The sequence below is a fragment of the Muscardinus avellanarius genome, assembly GCF_963383645.1.
Source record: "Muscardinus avellanarius genome assembly, chromosome: 16".
Taxonomy (NCBI): domain Eukaryota; kingdom Metazoa; phylum Chordata; class Mammalia; order Rodentia; family Gliridae; genus Muscardinus; species Muscardinus avellanarius.
The window spans coordinates 54,807,351-54,823,570 of record NC_137802.1 but is presented as its reverse complement, the minus strand read 5'-3'; the positions used below and the strand labels follow the sequence as shown (position 1 = coordinate 54,823,570).

At 52.0% G+C, this 16,220-nt stretch overlaps 2 protein-coding genes across 2 annotated transcripts in view; one reads left to right on the top strand and one right to left on the bottom strand.

Annotated features, from left to right (window-relative positions):
* The window catches only part of PLCD3 (phospholipase C delta 3), a gene marked incomplete at both ends in the record, with an annotated part of 25,217 nt that extends 22,143 nt beyond the window's left edge, over positions 1-3,074 (top strand). Inside the window, 3 exons of the mRNA XM_080714092.1 lie at positions 1,951-2,053; positions 2,167-2,241; positions 2,704-3,074. Of these exons, the coding sequence (XP_080570218.1) occupies positions 1,951-2,053; positions 2,167-2,241; positions 2,704-3,074 (549 nt within the window). The remainder of the gene's footprint in view (positions 1-1,950; positions 2,054-2,166; positions 2,242-2,703) is intronic.
* Positions 3,075-4,732: 1,658 nt separating this feature from the next.
* On the bottom strand, positions 4,733-15,510 carry NMT1 (N-myristoyltransferase 1; the record flags this gene model as incomplete). Its single annotated transcript, XM_080714091.1, has 12 exons — positions 4,733-4,868; positions 5,021-5,103; positions 5,246-5,383; positions 6,267-6,549; positions 6,591-6,733; positions 6,981-7,151; positions 9,178-9,286; positions 11,176-11,346; positions 11,733-11,873; positions 13,007-13,098; positions 13,567-13,685; positions 15,366-15,510. 12 exons carry the CDS (start codon positions 15,508-15,510, stop codon positions 4,733-4,735), a joined length of 1,731 nt encoding a protein of 576 aa, XP_080570217.1.
* Between the last annotated feature and the right edge of the window lie 710 nt (positions 15,511-16,220).

The following is a 16,220-nucleotide window of genomic DNA, read 5'->3' as shown; positions in this document are numbered from 1 at the left end:
GACACAGGTGAAGGGCACAGGGGGAGGGGCCTGTGTCCTTTTAGGTTCCCTAGAGGACTCACTCAGGGGCCCCAAAGGGGACTAGAAAAGATCACAGGGTCAGGAAATGGATACACAGTTCCAAGGAGCCAAGTGTCCTGGTACATGCCTGTAATCCCAGTACTTGGGAGGCTGAGACAGGAGGATCTACAGTTTCTAGGCCAATGCATGGGAACTTAGCGAGACCCTGTTTCAAATAAAGAAAAGGTTGGGTGGTGGTGTAGCTTAGGGCCTGGCTGGGAGCCTGTCAGGCACACACCAGAAGAATGACCCTGGGCTCAATCCCCGGTAACTAACACACACGTGCACGCACATACATAGTTCCAAAGAACAAGAACAGGAGGAATGGGAGGTCTAAATGCAGTTACTGGGCCCTAGCAATCTGCCATGTTAAGAAGCACCCTTGGGGCCATGTATGGTGAAAGAGGAGGATTGCAGGTTCGCAGCCTGCCTCAGCAACTTAGTGAGGTCCCTTGCAACTTAGGTCCTGTTTCAAAATAAAAGATAAGATGGGGTGGGGGGGTCTATTACAGAGGTAGAAGGCCCCTGTGTTCAACCTCCAGGTACAACAACAAAAGCAGCACCCCTGGCTGGATGTGGTGCGCTTGCCGGTACTTGGGAAGCTGAGAAAGGAGGATCACAGGTTTGAGGACAGACTCAGCAACTTAGGCCCTCTACAATCTAGTGACACTGTTTCAAAAATAAAAGAATTATAGGGTTGGGGTGTAGCTCAGAGGCAGAATGCTCCTGGGTTCCATCCCCAGTGAAAACACTCTCTCCGGATCACGCAGCTCAATGGTAGAGCGCTTGTGCCAGGCCCTGGGTTCTATCCCCAGCAACAGAGGCATGGGGGAGCACCCTGGTGGTGGTCCAGGAGAAGGTGTGGTGTCTGGTCACAGTGTCAGGGTGTGGTGCCTCACCCTTCTCGGAAGCCACCGCTGCCCTGGCCTCAGGGGGCTGCTCCGTTCCCAGCTGCAGAGGCCAGGATGGGCTTTTCTGCCAAGGTGCTCGGTGCTCCTCAGAGCCAGGTTACTTCCTGGTGAACTTGCATCAACACTGGCTCCTCCCTGGTGGATGGAAAAAGCCAATTTTGCCCTGGAAGGGGGGCAGCCTTGCCAAAGGAAGGCCTTCCCAAGCTGGCCTGGCGTTGCGGTCCTGGGGGCCTTGCTGCCCTTGCTCTAGCCCTAGTCCCATGATCTATCCATTGCCACCTGCCAACCAGAGGAATACCAGAGGGCGGATCGATTTATTCAGTTGCTTCCTTTATTAGAAACAAGTGCGATTCATTGAGCGGAACAACAACGCATTTGGTATTTCCTCCCCACCCTGGAAATGGATTCCCCCCCAACCCAAAAAAAAGCCAAGACAAAAAGGTGAAGCTTCCCCCCTCCCTATTCCCAGACCTGGCCACCTGCCAGTCAGTCAACATTGTTTAACTGAATGAAACGGTCCTACACAGCCTCCCAGGTGAGTCTGGCTGCAGGCCTGCCTTCACTTTGCAGCAGGGCAAAGCTGAGGCCGCAGGTCTCTGGTTCTGGGGCGGGTAGGCCAGGCCCCGGAAGGCTGGCCCCAGAGACACTCTTGCTCCTAAAGTCCCTCTCTCCCCCAGACTACAGCTCCGTGAAACTGTCCAAGGCCTTTGGGCTCTTAGATTGATTAAATGCTTGTCATCTTTGGGGAAAGAATTCAAGACCACAGGGACATCTGCCCCTGGGCTTCAGAAAGCCAGCAAGTCAGGGGGCAATGGCAAGGGAGATGCAGGCAAGGCCTGAAATTTTCCATAAAAAAAGGTCGTTGGAGTGGCTTGCTGTGGGCCAGCCTTTAGACAGTAGCATCTTCAGAAACAGGCATGTGTGGGGAAAATGAGCCCTCTGTGGGCCTCAACCCAGAGCCAAGGCCTCTTTCTATCAGGCTCTTTCCCCAGAGAATGGAGTCCATAGTCAAACAGAGGCGATCCAAAGGCAGCTAAAAAGGTCATCTTCAGGAGACGGCAGCCAGAACGACTCGGTGGCAGGTGGGGGCCAGGCCCGCAGAGGCCTCCCAGTGGCAACTGCCTGTGGTGGGGCAGTGTGGAGGTGCTGGGGTCCTTTCCTCGTGTGGCTCAAGCCAGCCATGGTGCCGCCATAGGCTCCTATGGGAAGGCCCTGAACCCCACCAGAGGCCCCAAGTCCCAGAAGAGGTTGAGCGAAGAACCCAGGGACAGTCTGGACAGAAATGAAACTAAAATCAGTCTTCAGGCTGTCTCCAGCAGACCTGCCAGGGTCCCCAGCCAGGAGAAATCAGCCGGGTCCACGGAGCAGCCACCCGGTTTCAGGGAGGGAAATGCTAGCCTTTGCCAGGAGATCTGTTTCTTCCAGAGCAGCCTCTAGGGGCTCGCTGTTCCCATGCCACGACCAGGTCAACCAGAGCAAAGCTTGCTCCAGAGACTGGGGTACCCTAAATCTCAGAAGCAACTTGAGCCGAGACCTGGCCCAGAACTGAACCCATCAAAACTAAGATAGGGAACCTTTCCACATTGTAGGTCCCGCCTAAGGAAGGAAAGACTTGAGCACTTTGTTCTTTGATATCTAGGGGTCTGGACGGGGTGAGCCGCTCTGGCACTCGGGGCGCTGTTTTTGATGTCTGAAGCTGTAAGGCAAGTCCCTGTCTCTCCGACTCTTCCAGTCTGCGGGCCTCAGTGCACATTCTGCCAAGAACAGCAGCTTCTTTGGTCTCAGTTTCTTGGAGTCAAGGAGTCAAAGGTCAGCCACATTCGCTGGTGCCTGCAGTTTTCAGCACAGGACAGTGGGAAGAACGAAGCCCCCCAGAAGCCTCTGATGAAAATCTACTACCGTGGGCAGTTCTCTCCAGCAGCAGTTTGCAGAGTGGACAGCATTCCCACGATGGCAAAGCCCTCACACCAGGCACACGGCTTCCTCCAGCTTTGGACACTGCAGAATGAGCCTCTGGCAAGCCACACCAAAACCTACAGCCTGAAGCAAAGCCCGGTTGGCCTGCAGAGTGGCTTCAGGAGGCTAAGCCTGGCCCCTGGCTAAGGCTTCCTTCCCCTATGAGAAGCCAAGTAGCAAGAACTCCCCCACTGCACATTATGCTTTCTACCCAGGGCTTTCTCCTAAAGCAAGTTATTGTGGAAGCTGGATGTGAGTTGCTGACAGCTCCAACCCAATCCTTCCCAGGCCACTTGGCTGGCTGAACACCACTGAAGAATGCCTACGTGGACAGCCATGTGACCAGAAGCTTGATTACTTTTGGGGAAACTGGCAGCATCAATAACCACCACCACCACCACCACCACAAAAATCCATAAAACAGCATCAGTGAAAATGAGATTCAGACAACAGCAACGTGAAACCGTTTCTGCTGCCAAGTCCAGATCTGCCGCTAATCACCAGCTCTTGCTACCACTGCAGGCCATGTGTCCTGGAAAGGAACACACCAAGAAATGGCTAATGGGCTGAAGGCACAGGCCAGGGGCCAGGGGCTGAAGGGTCTTGGTAACAGGTCCATGCCAGCTGCCCTGGGGGTGGGAGGGTGCTGACTTTGCTTGCTCTGAGATGAGCTAAGCAGGGCTTGCACTGATGCTGTCTCCACAAAGTCCCAGACACTACAAGGAAGTCCCAGGCCCCCTTAAACTGCCAGTCACCCTAGGCAGTGGAAAGGCAAAAGCTCACAGGGGTCTATCCCTGTAAGGTTGGCAACAGCTGGCTCGAGAGCTCGTTTCAATTGTTGGCAGGATGATCTCCAGGGAGCAGACCAAGGGGCTGGAAGATGGGACTGTTAATGAAACTGCTTCCGTGATTGTCCCACTGCTCAGACTTAGAGTGCAGAAAAGGTCTGGCCCATAGTGAGGATGGGCCCGGCCTGGGAGCCCCACCTGCCATCCCATGAGATCTGAGCCCACTCCAGAGCTGGCAGAGCCCCTCCCCTCTCAAAACCAATCACACTGCAGCCAATTCCAAAGGGGACCGATTAAGTTCCCCAAACCCTCTTCCTCCTGCTCCCCTGAAAAAAGCCAGTGCCTGTTTCCGAAGGAAACCACAAACTATGCCAACACATCTTTCTGCCACTGTCCTTGGGTTCTAATTTTGAGCAAAGACCGGATTCAGCTTTTCATGAGAACAAACATCCTTGTACATTTGGAACATGAAACATATTTAAAATATTTATATATATATATAATATATATATACTTTTATTATTCACCCGTTAACTCCATAATATGCCAATCACGAGCTAGTTTTCAGCAGTTACATTCCCTTGATCACAGCTGCATGAGGATCTGATTAATTGGAAAACAGGGAAACCAGAGACACGGCCAGAGGTGACGTCACGCAGCCTACGCCATTGCAATACAATCGTCAAGTTCGCTGGCGGTTTGGTAAAGCCGGTTCAGTTCTGTTCCCTTTGCCAGGGATTCTCACGTTAGTGAAAATTGGACCAACAAGTGGTGGGGTTCCATTTCCTGGTTTGAATTCTCAGTGGCTTTATCCAGAATTTCACTGGCGACTGATTACTGTAACACCAGCCCGACCTAGAGAGCCAACAGGGAGAGGCAGAACTGAGCTGACAGTGCCCAAGACTCCCGCCTCCCCACCTAGCCCCAAGGTTCTGGTTCTAGCCCACCGAGGCTGCAGACCACCCATGGGAGAGCCCACAGGGAGCCCAGGCCTCTCACCCGGTCTCCCCACCAGGTTCACACTTCTATCAGATCCTTCAAGGAAGGCAATGGCCGCATCCTCAGCAACACTGGGCCAGAGGCCTCCCGCAGCTCACTGGTCATTGTTTGGTAAATGCTGACCATACCCATGCTCCTGGGCTGCCCTGAGGAGCTGCAGGACAAAACACCAAGGAAGGGCCCCTCTGGGACAAGGGTGACAGCACAAGAAAGGAAAACAAGAGCTGCAGACCCTAACTTCCTGGCTAAACTCGGGCAACTCCATTCCCTCAGCTTCTCAGCGCAGAATGCCCCGCCCCAACCCACAGGCCATCAGGTGGGGGCAAGAGCAGCCGCAGATGGGCCCGGTCCTCTGCCACTCTCACCAGCTGCTGGGAGGGGAGCACTGCCTCTGGCCATCGGTAGGAGCAGAGGCGTCAAGGGGCCAAACATCAACTGACAAGGGCCCAGAATGATGCCACATCTCCAACTGTGGTCCCATTTCTGCTGGAGAAACTGGTTCCCAGCCAGCCTCTGCCGTGAGACACGTACCTTCTCAGCCCCCATGCTGGGGCACTTCCAATTGTACAGGTAATACTGCAGGTTGCCGTCCCCTATGCCAAACTTGAGCTTCTCCAGGAAAGTCTTGTTCTCCATGAGATCCAGTGCATTGAACACATCGAACCCCTTCTGAAGGGCGATGGGAGAAATGAGAACAGGTGGTCAGAGGAAGGGTGCCTCCCCGTCAGGCCCCCTCCGCTGTCGTCTCAACAGCGTCCCGGGCAGCCACAGAGCAAGACTCCTTCAGAAGCTCTGGATGCTTCCAGGTTGGGTCCGCTTCAGCGAGCGTGATCTTCCCAGCTGTGCTTCTCAACAGTGCACACACCGCCCTCGATCTGGCCTCGGCGTCCCTCCAAGCACACAGTGCATTCAGTGGCCAGAACACTGCTCCCGCTGTTCCCTGTTACACCTCCTCAAACCACTGTGGGATTTCCAGTCCCCACTGGAGACCACGCCTATTCCTCTGAGAAGCCGGCTCTCATCAGCTTCCTGCTCCACGGCCACCTGACTTTAAAGCTCTTGGTGTGAACAGGTGGTGCTGCTTTGAGGCTCCCAAATCCACAAGTAGATTAGAAGCTCTCAGACAACAGGGACTGGCCTGGCCACAGGGCCTGAGCTAGGTCGGGAGGGCACCGGACACACCACGAAAGGCCTACTGATAGTGACTTACCCACCCTGCTCTCTAACCAGCCGCTCTGACCACTCCTGACCAGCCCACTCCGCCTTTCCCACGCTAGGAAGCTACAAGAGCGCCACACCCAGAGCAGGCTCGTAGGGTCCTTGGTGGCACGCACTACATAACGAAACTCACGGGAGGTCAGTGTCTCCACTCTGGACCCTCCTGGCTCCCTCCTAAATTTGAATTTGGGGCTAAAAACTGCTGGGACCCTCTCAAGGAGGGTGAGGGGCTCGAAGCCTTGCAGCCTGTGCACAGCAAGCTCCTGTGAGCTGTGCTCACCATCACCCCACTGCCAGCGCCCAAGGCCCCGAGGCGCTCTGGTCTGCTCCTTACCATTTTGGCGAGAACAAGGGCGTCGCTCATGAGGTCTAGAAGAGGGGTCTGGGTGTGAACGTTGTAGAAAGAATAAGCAGCTTTTAGACTCTTGTGGGTTGGATGGTTCATGATGGTGGAGGGAAGTGTATAAAAGCTCAAGAAGTCTGTCACCTCACCATTTGCGTTCTGAAGGGAGACAATAAGAGGAGGCAGCGTCACACATGCAGTGACAATGCAGCCCAGGAACACGTCCGCCATGAGCTGCACACCCTCTGGCAGCTCTGTTCCCCTAGCTGGACGGCTAGAAACCGGAACAGGACAGAATGCGCAGGGAGAGCACACTCTGGCCACAGGCACTTGAGGACAGAGCTAGGTGAGGCTGGACTGAGCTGTGGTGGCCTTCCTCCGCTGCTGGGCATCAGCAGGGCATCGTCACTCCCATCACCCAGACGGTGACTCTGCTGCCTGGGCAGCGCCAATTTAGGCTGGGACAAGCAGGCAAGCAAAGGCTCGCCAGGCTGACCAAGAGGGCTCGGTGCGCTCTATTTTGTGTCATCAAGGTGTGGGCATTAAACCAGGTCCAGAGGGTGTCTTGATAGTAAATGCAACCTAGGACTCGCTGTCTTAGAGAAGGAATGAACATGGAGGGATGGAGGCCCAGGAAACCTAGGGTGCCAACATCCAGGCGCTGGCCTGGCTGAGCAGGCTGTCTGGGAACACTCTCAGACTCACCTCCACCACGAAAGTGTCAATGATATTCTCCTGGGGGTAGAACCAATGCTCCACCTCCTCCTGGCTCATGACTGGCGTGAGGTGAAACTGCTTCAAGTACCTGGTGAGGAGCTGGTGCACTACTGGAATGTCCTTCTTTTCCATTGGTCGCAGCCCAGCTGTCTTGGGAGTCTGGAAGGAAGATGGGAGACAAGGTGTCAGAGGTGCCTGCCACCCTGGATCTGTCCACCCAGACCCTCAGAAGAGAATCCCTGGTTGTCTTCAGCCACTTCCTTTACCCCGGCCCTATTGACTCAGGCCCCGGTCTTGCCTTTTGGGATCTCCTGGTCCTTTCCCTTCTGTTTACAGCTGCCACACAGGCTGAGGTTGCTGCATGATCTCTCTTCCAGGTGGCCCAGGCTGTCCTGACACACAGCCCCTCCTGCCCTCTCGTTCCACACTCCCACAGAGCAGAGGACCTTCTAATCTCCTGGCCACTCAGCCATGCTGGCTGCTGCTGTCTGCCTAGCCCAGTGGCTCTCAAAGGGGACATTGGTGCCCCTAGGGACATGTGACATTACCTGAAGACAGTTCTGACTGTCACAGCTAGGGAAGGGCTGCTACTGGCAACTAGGGGTAGGAGTCAGGGACACTATTAAACATCCTACAGTGTACGAGATCTTTCCAATGACAAGAAATTACATGGTCCCAAAGTCAACAACACTACAAGCGAGGCCCAACCCCCGCCAACCCCAGATGTATCAGGGTTTCCCATTACTTCCCCGGCCCAGCACAGTGCTCCTCCTGGTCTCCGTGAAGCACCCCAGCCTCCTCACCCTGGACCATGGCTGCTGTCTTTCTACACTCACTGTCCCTCTCCTACAGACACATGTCCAGGGCCCCGCCAGGTCTACACTGGGTGTGTGCCTGGCCACTCAGAACGCACAGCACTGGCAGTGTCTCTGGCAAGACACTGCTGCATGAAGAATTCAGAAGAAAGCACCGAGGCCCTGGGATTTCAACTCAAACCAGCATCCTGCCCCACAGCTGCTTTTTCTTAGAAGAATGCTTCAGCAGAAGGAAACTACGCGATCCTGTAAAGTAAATGCTGGAGCTGACAGACCGACCACCCCTGGAGACTCTGGCTCTATAAAGATGCAGCTGGGCCAATCGAAAACTAGGTGGAGTTCCAACCGATGCCTGATGCTGTATTCTCCCTCCAAAGCTGCCTGCTAATCCTGATCTCTCTAGGAAACAGTGGCCTCATTTTATGTGGCAGCTCCCACACTGACACCTATGGGCTGAAAATGCAGCCACCCTGGGTTCTCACCCTCATGTGGGGAGACCCAGAATCTCTGGCTGCTGTGTTATTTAACACTGCTCTCTGCCTGCCTGGAACACGGGACACCTGCCCTGATACAGAGGGGAGAAGACAGCCGCTCTTGCCCTCCAATCCTGTCTTGGCAGCGCCTGCTACACTACAGTGATTGCTCAGGATGAGACACTAATGACACCAATCCAGTGGTGGATTAGCCCGACAGGGTGATTAATCCTGCTCTGAGGCAGATGGATTCAGGCGGGCAGTTCTCTGAACAGTAGGAACTAAGTAACTGTGGACTGACAGATGGCAGGGAGTGATCTGAGGAAAGAGAAGGGATTCAAGAGTCTACCTCAGGGTCTTGAAGCCAGGCACAAGTGGGGAACAGGCGTGTATGCTTATTTGAGAAACCAGGCCAAGTGGGACCCAGAACAGAAAGCTGCCCAGTTTTCTGGTACCAAATCTGGGTGGGGTAGGGCTTAGAAATCTATGCTTCCCTCGCAAGCTCAAGTCACCCTTCTCTACCTGACTTTGCAGAGGAGTAGGACATGCGAAAGCTCACTTACACTGGGCTCTGGAATGTGTGCGATGAATATGAAGGGCTGGTAAGTGGATTTCTATTTATGTTTCACCGAGGCTAAAATTAGGGAGACTAAGTGAACTCCGAGCCTATCAGCACACGGCAGGGAAGCCAGCCCAGGCGCAGAGTCAGGAGAATTAAGAACATCAAAGTAAAATAAACCTCGCTGCAGAAAACAGGAAGAACGAGAATCTGGACACCATGGCTGGCTCACTTTTCTGGTGAGAAGAGCCCTCCCCGGCCCCGGCTCTGCTCCTGTCCTGCCAAGGCCAGGCTCTCCTGGGCCTCTCCTGCCCCTGCCTCCCCAGAGCACCACTGGCCTCTGGCAGTCGGTAGAGCTTCATGGTGCGCTGCATGGTCATGTTTCTGCTCAGGTGGGAGAACTTCACTTCAATCAGCTTCCGTGGGTTTAGGGACCGATGCCAGTACCTGTGGGGACACAAATGTCATATCCTCAGGGAATTCTGGTCGGGGCTGAGTATGTAGCTTAGTGGTAGAGCACTTGCCTGCGGTTCAGTCCCCATGACAAACTCCCTCCTCCCCCAAAAAGAAAACCACTCAGGGAATTCTGACTAGACCATTCTAAGAGGACAGCAGCAGGGAAACCTCCAATGGCCAGCAGATGGCGCAAGAGGCCCGCCGGGCCCACTTGGGCTGGCACACGGGATCCAGCCTCCAGCCTCCCCCAGTGGCCACAAACTTGCCATAGCTCCTCCTAGATCTCCTCTCTCCCTATTTCTTTCTGTTTCAAAGCCATTCCTGTTACAGGAGTTGTCTGGGGAGAGCAATCCTCACTCCTGGAATGGAGTCAATAGAATCAATGAAGAGTTATAGTTATGCCCAGAAGACTGTGCGTAAGGGTTTGCCTTCCTCCTCCCTCTGCTTCTGCCTTTACCTGGTGTTTTTTTTACAAGTTCTCCAGGCAGAGATTATTTAATTTCAAACATCTTTTTTTTTTTTTTTTTTTTTTGCAGTACAGGAGATGGAACCCAGGGGCATTCTACTTCCGAGCTACACACAAAGCCCTAGTTTTTATTCTTTATTTTGAAACGGGGTCTCACTAAATTGCAGAAAGCCTCAGTAGCTGAGGATGGCCGCGAACCTGGATCCTCTTCTCAGCCTCCCAAATGCTGGTATTATAATTCTGTGCCACCACGCCCGGCTTCCCAGCCCTATTTTTAAATTCTTTATTTTGGACAGGGTCTCACTAAGTAGCTGAGGCTGGCTGTGAACCTGTGACCCTCCTGTCTCTGCCTCCTAAATTCTGGGATTATAGGCATGCACGACCACACTTGGCTTCAAACAACTTTCTAAGGCAGAGGAATCAGCCAAGCTCTCTTTGGTCCATACAATATTCAAAACAAAACTGAGCAAACCATTTAAAATTTTAGGTCATTTCTCATAAAAAAGGATGATTTGACCTTATCCTTAAAAACAAAACCTAAGCCGAGCGTGGTGGCACATGCTTGTAATCCCAGCATTTGAGAGGCTGAGACAGAAGGATCACAGTTCACTCAGTTCATTTAGCTACTTAGTGAGGCCCTTTGCAATGCAGTGAGGCCTTATTTCAAAATAAAAGATAAGTCAGGAGTGGCAGCGCATGCTTGTAATCCCAGCACTTGGGAGGCCGAGACAGGAGGATCACACCGGTTCGAAGCCAACCTCAGCTACTTAGTGAGGCTCTTAGCAATTTAGTGAGACCCTGTTTCCAAATAAAATAGGTCTGGGAGTGTAGACTGGAGGTAGAAAGCCCTGGGTTCCATCCCAGTACCACAAAATAAATAAATAGATAAAATAAAATAAAATAATTAAATAAAAGTTAAAAAATATGGCTGGGGCCGGGCGTGGTGGCGCACGCTTGTAATCCCAGCATTTGGGAAGCTGAGACAGGAGTATAGCGGTTCGAGGACAGCCTCAGCTACTTAGTGAGGCCCTCTGCAACTCAGTGAGACCCTGTTTCAAAACAAAAAATTGGGCTGGGTGTGTCACTCAGAGGTAAATGCCCCTGGGTTCCATCCCCAGTACCGCAAAACAAAAACAAAAAAAACCAACCCTTAAGCCCCCAACAGACCTGACTCACCCCAACTCTAAATAGCAGTAGCCAGCAGGAGCCAAAAATGGCTAACCCCTTCCCAGTCTGTCCTCCCCACCTCGATGGCTCCTGCAGGCTCCCTATCTCCACCATACAGATATGGAGGCACAAGATGCTCCTGGACATTCACCAAGCTGAAGGCAGACATAAGACTATGTCACAGTGAAATAGCTCACCAACTAAGGGGCACCCAAATTTCTAGGACCTGATAGGAAGAGATTTTTACCTGCAAGTGCCAACAGGCTTTGGCAACACTACCCCGGCAGTATAAACAGCTTGGAAAATACCCTCTAGGTGAACCCGCCGGGTTATCTCTCGGATCAGGACTGGAGCCACTCTCTTGGAGCGCAGCTTCTTGTGGACACACAGGAAGTTGATCTCTACCATCTTCTTCTCTCTGAAGAGGGAGGGAAAAATCCAAATGACGAGCCTTCGTGTGTGTGTGTGTGTGTGTGTGTGTGTGTGTGTGTGTGTGTGTACTGGGGATTGAACCCAGAGGCATTCTACCTTCATCCCCAGCCTGATTTTATTTCTTATTTGGCAATGGGATCTCTCTAGGTTAATATTAATCTCACTACTTGCTGAGGCTGTCCTTGAACCTGCAATCCTGTCTCAGGCTTCCAAATGCTGGCATTATAGGCACGCACCATCACACCTGCTTTGACAAGACTTTTAACAGGGAAAGTAATGTCAATCTCCTCAAGCATGTGGAGCTTTTAGCACAAGTGTGCATTCTACCATCACCTACACTTTGCAGACAGGACAGGGGCTCCCTCCTATTACTCTACCAGCGTCCCCATAGACTCCACTTCCAAAGTTAAGGGGGCCCAAGCAAACACCTTGTCAGACACCACCACCAGATTCTCCTTGGGAATTCCCAAGAGTGGGCTGGGGAGTCCCACATGCAGCATGCAGGGAGCAGCACTGGGAACCCCACAGAGGAAGTCAGCACTATCCTAGGATCTCAAGGATCCCAATTCCCACAACAACAACTCATATGCCCAGAAGATGAGTAAATGGTTTTCACATTGCCAGGGGAAACGAAGAGTAGAGACTGAAAGCCCAATGACCATCTGAATCTGGGTCACTATCTAACGGGCAGGAATGGGTGAGTCCCTTGCCCCCACCCAATCAGGCCAGGTCACAGACAATGAAATCAACCACAGCCCAGAGCAAAACTCACAGTTCTGTGACGAGTTTCTATTCCTTCGTGAGCCCTCCCTTTCCTTTCATGCATGAACTGTGGCTCCTTCTCCTCCCTCCCAGACCAAGATGGTGGTGATGGGGGTGGGGGAAGGGCGCTGGTGCTTACGTGTCATAGATGTGGATGTTTGCTGGGATGGCACTAATGAACCCAACCAGTTTCCGACTTGAGACCACTCGAACCCCACAGTGCCACTGAGGGAGCCAGCCCGGTGGCCGGAGAGCCCTGGAAAAGAGACAAGGGCTGGGGCTGTGCGTGCGGCAGGGGCCCCATAGCCATGTTTGGTCCTAGGATGGCACTACCACTTCCCTAGGGACTCATGGCCGAGTTCTCTTTAGGGCCTCTGGACACAAACGGAATCAAGCCAGGGCCATTTCCTGGCCTCACTCACACAATCAAGGCTAAGGACCCATGCCTAATTCAACTTGTATTCATTTTGAGAGCCTCAACCAGAGCATTGGATTCTTCATTCAGTTCAGGGCCAGAGGTCTCATGGTTGGGGGAGCTGAGTGTGGCGTCCCTGGAGCTCTTATCTCCCCATCTGGGCACGGCTCCTCTTTCTGCTTGTCCATTTTTCCTTTCGCTCCCCTTTTAGGACACCCTTCTCTATTTCAGCCTCGATGCCCTGTGGTTGTTGTGCTCTATGCTCTGCCCTCAAGCATTATAAGAAATCTTGGAAGTGGAGAACAGGCCTTTACCAGAAACCAAACCTGCTGATGACTTCATCTTTGACTTCCCAGTCTCTAGAACCATAAGAAATAAGTTTCTATTTGAATACACACACACACACACACACACACACACACACACACCCCATCCCACACACATATATATGAAAACCTTTACAACTTACCATAAAAGAAACTCTGGGGAATAATCAAATCGGAACATGTTGTCATCATCTTCCACATAGTTCTCATTCAGGAGGGTATATAGTTCTTTTAGCTGTAGGGAAATAAGGAGCTCACTGGGAGGTAGGGGGAGCGCCTCTAAGAATCCAAGGCTCTAAGATCTTTTGGAAGCAAACTATCCCCTCAACCCTATGTTTTTTTTGTTTTTTTGTTTTTTTTTGCAGTACTAGGAATGGAACCCAAGAACATTCTACCTCCAAGCTATACCCCCAGCCCTAAATTTTATTCTTTATTTGGAAACGGTCTCACTGAATTGCAAAGGACCTCACTAAGTAGCTGAGGCTGTCTGTGAACCACAATCCTCCTCTCTCAGCCTCCCGAATGCTGGGATTACAAGCGTGCGCCACCACGCCCAGCCCACGCACTATTTTTGTGGAGTCTTGCGCCGGCCCCAAGGAGCAATGAATAGGGCTCTGTTCATCTCGCATGGCCCAGCTCCCAAGAGAGTCCTTAAAGAGGGCTTGCACAGCAACTGCAACTGGCAGGCTCCAGGTCTACTCACCACACCGCGGTCCCCCAGGTCCAAGGCATCCCACGTGAAGCCCTGGGGCAAGGTATAGGGCTCCTGGCGAATGTTGTCTTTGTCAGGTTCCACGGGCCCATGGGTGTTCACCACTTCACCTGGAAGAAGAACACAGCTGTGAGCCTTGCCCTCTGCCTCCGTAGAGGTGGCAGGCAGGGGCAGGGGGAGGGGCTGCAGGATAAAGAAGAAAAGGGAGCAGCTCAAAAGTGACCAGAGAAGAGTCCTCATATCCCTGAGAGCCTGCACTGAAGAACATTCTGTGCTTGGCAATTGCAATCCATCTCTGAAGCTACCCCTGGCCTTTAATTGAGAGCCAATGCAGGGTAAAACCTCAGAACAATCACTGGGATATAAGGTGATTCATTTCTGGAAACACTTTTAAATCTCCCTTGGATTCCAGAAGGACAAACATTTATCTTACTAATCTGGCTTCCTGCCTCCTGGTTGGTGTGCAGACTGCCGTCATGCCCTGGCCCAGACTCACTGATCTGAGTGGATTTGTAAAGAGTGGCAACAAGACAGTCTTTGTGTCAACGGACAATAACAATGGACTGGGCCTATTCCTGGGACAGATGATGGCTTCGAGGCGCCAGGCTCAATCCTGGCCTGTCAGCTGTGGCTCTCAGCAGTGTGGGACAGTTCATTGCTGCTGCCAACTCAAGCCTGCAGTGGTTAGAATCTTCAAGTGTCTTTAGGCTGAATCACCAAGTATACAGAGTACTGGAAGTCACCCTCTGACCCAGCATCGGGGGAGTGTGTGTGGAGGGCTGGAGATGAAAGGGAAGAACTGGAACCAGATGAGGCTGGAGAGGAAAGCTGGGCCAGTCATGAAAGGCCCGTACTCCAGGGGCTGGATATTATCCTTAGGGCTGTGGAATACCCTTGATAGGTTTCTTTTTTCTTTCTTTCTTTCTTTTTTTTTTTTTGGTGGTACTGGGGTTCCTGGAAGCCCTTCTACCTCTGGGCTACACTCCAGACCTACTTTTATACTTTTTTATTTGGAAACAGGGTCTCTTAAGCCAGCGCGGCTGGCTTTGAACCTGCACGATCCTCCTGTCTCAGCCTCCCAAGCACGGCATGCGCCACTATGCCCGGCCCCTTGATAAGTTTCTAAGGGCTGGCAGGGTGGGATGGGGGTGAGAGTGACAGCTTCAAATTTGCAGTTTACAAGCCAGGGGCGCTACCACACCTACTCTATACTTTTGTGTGTGTGTGATACTGGGGATGGAACCCCGGGACATTCTAACTCTGAGCTACACCTCCAGCCCTATTTTTTATTCTTTATTTGGACACAAGGCCTCACTGAGTTGCAAAGAGCCTAACTAAATAGCTGAAGCTGGCTGCAAACACCGATCCTCCTATCTCAGCCTACCTCGATCCTCCTGTTTCAGCCTACCGAATGCTGGGATTACAAGTGTGCACCACCACGCCCAGCTTTCTATACTCCTTTTTAAAGACCACCTTCAATGGGTGTGATGGTGCATACCTGTAATCCCAATGCTTGGGAGGCTAAAATAAGATTGCCAAGTCTGAACCAGCCTCAGCAATTCAGCAAGACTCTGTTTCAAAATAAAAAATAAAAGGGCTGGGGGTGTAGCTTGGAGGCTGAATGCTCTTGTGTTTAGTCCTCAGTACCACAAAAAAGTAAAATAAAGAATATCCTCTAAAGATAACCACCAAAGAGCTCTAGGATTCTACTGCCCTCCCTCACAAATTCAGCATGGAAGCACAGCTCGGACACATCCCGTACACTCACCCAGGGAGGAAGGCACACGTACCGAGTTTGGGCACAGGCTGTGTGTCCCAGAACTGGTAGCTCCGCTTGCTGGCCTCCTCCATGGTTTTGGCAGGTCCCTGGCCCACTGAGAACAGCTCGATGGCCTTCTGTATTTCCTGGATCCTCTCTGCTGGCAAAGAGTTCATCTGGGCAAGTCAAAGTTGGGAGGAAAAAAGGCCCAACGTGTTAGTAAGACTTCTGATTCACTCTGAGGTCAAGAGTTAACGGGTACAATTAAAAGAAAAGGATGGTTCCTGTGCCTTAACACTGGACGGTAATACTGTACAACTGGGAAAAGAATGGCTGACAATAAGCTAATGAGTGCTACCTATAGTGTATCTTTTTTTTGGGGGGGGGGGTGGTACTAGGGATTGAACCCAGGGGCCTTCTACTTCAGGTACACCTCTAGCCCTATTGTATTTTAAAACAGTCTCACTAGGTTGATGGATGAGAGTCTCACTACTTGCTGAAACTATACTGAAACCCACGATCCTATCTCAGCCCAAGTACTAGGACAATACATGCCACAATGCTCAGCTGTTTCTTTCCTTCTTAGTCTAATGTTGTTTGATGACAAAAGTACTACAAGCCCAGCAAAAAGCTTCAAACAATGCAAAAATGTGTAGGACATATAAAAAGTAAACAACCAACAATCCCAACCTTTCAATATAATCCCTATCAAATCAGGTGTGGTGGCTCATGCTTGTAATCCCAGTACGTGGGTGTCTGAGACAGGAGGATCAGTTTGCGGTCAGCCTCAGCAACTTGTGAGGACCCCTGCAACTTAGTAATATCCTCCTTCAAAATAATAAAATAGAGCTGGGCGTGGTGATGCACGCTTGTAATCTCAGCATTC